Source organism: Homarus americanus, unplaced genomic scaffold (genome assembly GCF_018991925.1).
Source record: "Homarus americanus isolate GMGI-L3 unplaced genomic scaffold, GMGI_Hamer_2.0 scaffold31050, whole genome shotgun sequence".
In the NCBI taxonomy this organism is placed as follows: domain Eukaryota; kingdom Metazoa; phylum Arthropoda; class Malacostraca; order Decapoda; family Nephropidae; genus Homarus; species Homarus americanus.
This window is the reverse complement of record NW_024730958.1, coordinates 216,148-220,091: the sequence shown is the minus strand read 5'-3', so window position 1 is coordinate 220,091 and position 3,944 is coordinate 216,148. Positions and strand designations below refer to the sequence as shown.

Sequence of the window (3,944 nt, the reverse complement as noted above, 5' to 3'; positions counted from 1 at the left end):
TTATGTTCTCTATAATGTTACTCAACCTATAATGTAACCTGTATGCAAATCAGATAACTTATTTAGGAACAATTTTAATTTGAGTTTTTCCTTAGTTGACTTTGTCGTTTTTTGGGGGTTCGTGTTGTGTGTGGGGAAAAAACTTGGTACTTTGCTGTTATGTTGTGAGGTAGTAATCCATCCACTCATGTTGTGAGGTAGTGATCCATCCACTCATGTTGTTATGTTGTGAGGCAGTGATCCACCCACTCATGTTGTTACGTTGTGAGGTAGTGATCCATCCACTCATGTTGTGAGGTAGTGGTCCATCCACTCATGTTGTGAGGTAGTGATCCAACCACTCATGTTGTTATGTTGTGAGGTAGTGATCCATCCACTCATGTTGTTATGTTGTGAGGTAGTGATCCACCCATTCATGTTGTGAGTTAGTGATCCATCCACTCATGTTGTGAGGTAGTGATCCATCCACTCATGTTGTGAGTTAGTGATCCATCCACTCATGTTGTGAGGTAGTGATCCATCCACTCATGCCAGAGGTAGTGATCCATCCACTCATGTTGTGAGGTAGTGATCCATCCTCATGTTGTGAGGTAGTGATCCATCCACTCATGTTGTTATGTTGTGAGGCAGTGATCCACTCCACTCATGTTGTGAGGTAGTGATCCATCCACTCATGTTGTTATGTTGTGAGGCAGTGATCCACCCACTCATGTTGTTACGTTGTGAGGTAGTGATCCATCCACTCATGTTGTGAGGTAGTGATCCATCCACTCATGTTGTGAGTTAGTGATCCACCCACTCATGTTGTTATGTTGTGAGGTAGTGATCCATCCACTCATGTTGTTATGTTGTGAGGTAGTGATCCATCCACTCATGTTGTTATGTTGTGAGGTAGTGATCCACCCACTCATGTTGTTATGTTGTGAGGTAGTGATCCACCCACTCATGTTGTGAGGTAGTGATCCACCCACTCATGTTGTCTGTCACCCGTCACCTGCCATCTATCTTCCTCTCTGACCCGACTGTTAAGACGTCTCCTCTGACTGGATTACCTCCATCAGTGTATCAGCCCACCTGGCCTCCACCACACAGTGTGGCAGCTCACCTGACCTCCAGCACACAGTGTAGCAGCCAACTTAGCCTCCACCACACAGTGTAGCAGCCCACCTGGCCTCCACCACACAGTGTAGCAGCCCACCTGGCCTCCACTACACTGTGTAGCAGCCCACCTGGCCTCCAGCACACAGTGTAGCAGCCCACCTGGCCTCCACTACACTGTGTAGCAGTCCATCTGGCCTCCAGCATACAGTGTAGCAGCCCACCTGGCCTCCAGCACACAGTGTAGCAGCCCACCTGGCCTCCAGCACACTGTGTAGCAGCCCACCTGGCCTCCAGCACACAGTGTAGCAGCCCACCTGGCCTCCAGCACAGGAGGCCGCCTCAACACAACAGGTCCCTCACCTAACATAATCTTGCCTTAGTCCGGTGTAAGCTGTTCAGCCGTTGTTTCCCTGTGTGTACTCGTGTTACTTCCCCTCGCTATATATCCTTCTCCCCCTCACATTAACGCCTTAAAAAATCTATTGTTAGGTTGCGGCAGTAATGCTTTCTCTTGTGTTCCTTAATCCTCACCACCACCTCTACCACCACCAATACCACACTTACCTCCACCTCTCATTATCATCTTTACCTGAATGTTTTTGGGTTCAGTAGTAAGGGGATATACACATAACACCAGCGACTGACATAGTGACACAGCTCAAAGCTCTGACCTGTACCTCACAATATTCTTTAGGGGAGAGGAGTACTATCATGTTGTGGTCACGAGAGGCCTGGTGTCCTGTGTCTCAGAAGCTGTGGAGTTTGTGTGGAAGAAAAGCCATCGAACGGTTTGAAATATTCCTATCACGATGTTCTTCTATATAGCGTTTGAACAGTATATTGATGACAGGCATTGGAGTTACACATTGAACATTTCACTTCAACTATGCGTCAAATACTAGAATGAATTTCAATCACAAGTTGCATTAAAGTAACGGTAGTGTAAAGAAAGGGTTGAAGGTGAACGATGGTGACGGGGGCAGAAGGATAAGACCTGAGTCACTGATTACGTGTATAGATTTAGAGGAACATTTTGCCGAGGATGAGTCAAGAGGAATGGGACTCATCTCATCAGGACGGGACCGTGTTGTGTGAGAGAGAGAGGGAGGACAAGGCTGCTATGAGAGGAGATGGAGCAACTGGATGGGTGGGGTGTAGGTGGATGGGTGGGGTGGAGGTGGATGAGTGGGGTGTAGGTGGATGAGTGTGGTGTAGGTGGATGAGTGAGGTGTAGGTGGATGAGTGGGGTGTAGGTGGATGAGTGGGGTGTAGGTGGATGAGTGGGGTGTAGGTGGATGAGTGGGGTGTAGGTGGATGAGTGGGGTGTAGGTGGATGAGTGAGGTGTAGGTGGACGAGTGGGGTGTAGATGTAGAGGGTGTGGATTTGTTTGGCCTATGGTATACAGGATATCATCTTTAAGTATGACAAAGGGAATTCACGTATAATAAGAAATATTTAGTATCAGTTGGTTGAACGAGTGTGTGTGTGTGTGTGTGTGTGCACCTTGGAGAAACAGCCATAGAAAGAACATTAAGGACTTATCAAGAACCCATTTGACTGAACATCTCCCACCACACTAAAGTCGACTCTTCTATGACAATAAGTGATTTTTCAGAACCAAGGAAACTTATGCATTAGTAAGTAAGAGATGACGGGAGGAAAACACCTAAGAGGAAATGTAAATGTGTAGGTTTAACTGTAGCGGTGTAACACAAGTTCTTGATAAACAGTACAGCAGCTATTGGATGTTCAGTATATCACCTCAGTATTCTTAGCAACAGAGTATTAACAGTATCAGCATAGTAGTGGCAGCAGTATAACGGTAGCGGCAGCATAGAGGGTAGCACCAATAACCTTGGAACAGCATCGTCAGTATTAGCGAGAGGAGCCTGACAATACCCTCGTAGTATAAAGACCACAAGACCTTCATCATTATCGTCAGCAGCATAGTAACAGCATTATTACATCATTAGCAGCATTTTAACATTAACAGGAACAGCATGGTGGAAACAACAGTATGGTAACAGCAGTAGCAGAATAACAGCAACAACAGCAATGACAGAAATGTTACAACAGCAGGAGAACAGAACCAGGAACAGCAGCAGGAGAACAGTACCAGGAACAACAGCAGGAACAGACCAGGAACACTCAGGAACAAGAGAACAGTACTAGGAACAACAGTAGCAAGAGAACAGTACCAGGAACAACAACAGCAGGAGAACAGTACCAGGAACAACAGCAGCAGGAGAACAGTACCAGGAACAGCAGCAGGAGAACAGTACCAGTAACAACAGCATCAGGAGAACAGTACCAGGAACAGCAGCAGGAGGAAAACAGTACCAGGAACAGCAGCAGCAGGAGAACAGTACCAGGAACAGCAACAGCAGGAGAACAGTACCAGAAACAGCAGCAGCAGGAGAACAGTACCAGGAACAACAGCAGGAGAACAGTACCAGGAACAGCAGCAGCAGCAGCAGAACAGTACCAGGAACAACAGCAGGAGAGCAGTACTAGGAACAGCAGCAGCAGGAGAACAGTACTAGGGACAGCAGCAGCACGAGAACAGTACCAGGAACAGCAGCAGCAAGAGAATGGTAACAGCGGCAGCAGGGCGAGGGAAGGTTTAACATGACAATAGCAGAGGGCGGCAAATGGTGGAGGTGAGGCGACGACCCACATTTTCATATATATGTGTGGTCAAATATACACTGAGAGGCAGCACTGTCGCCCGCCGCCTCTCTTGTTTTCACCACAGCAGCAGCGTGTCTCATATGTGTATACCACAGTAGATATGTGTCAACCACAGCACTCGTATGTACCCATGTGTTATCACAGGAGGTGT

The 3,944-nt window shown here is 47.2% G+C and overlaps 1 protein-coding gene across 1 annotated transcript; it reads left to right on the top strand.

Annotated features, from left to right (window-relative positions):
• Nucleotides 1-1,812: 1,812 nt before the first annotated feature.
• On the top strand, nt 1,813-3,734 carry LOC121867398 (UPF0746 protein DDB_G0281095-like). Its single transcript, XM_042367311.1, has 2 exons — nt 1,813-1,889; nt 3,179-3,734. The coding sequence occupies exons 1-2, from the start codon at nt 1,813-1,815 to the stop codon at nt 3,732-3,734; spliced, it is 633 nt and encodes a 210-aa protein (XP_042223245.1).
• The last annotated feature ends 210 nt before the right edge of the window (nt 3,735-3,944 follow it).

What these genes read in the sequence shown, in the direction of transcription:
- LOC121867398 (XM_042367311.1), top strand. Translation starts at nt 1,813, where the DNA reads ATGTTGTGGTCACGAGAGGCCTGGTGTCCTGTGTCTCAGAAGCTGTGG. An exon ending in GGAAGAAAAGCCATCGAACG is followed by an intron (nt 1,890 to 3,178) that starts GTTTGAAATATT and finishes ATGTTACAACAG; the next exon opens with CAGGAGAACAGAACCAGGAA.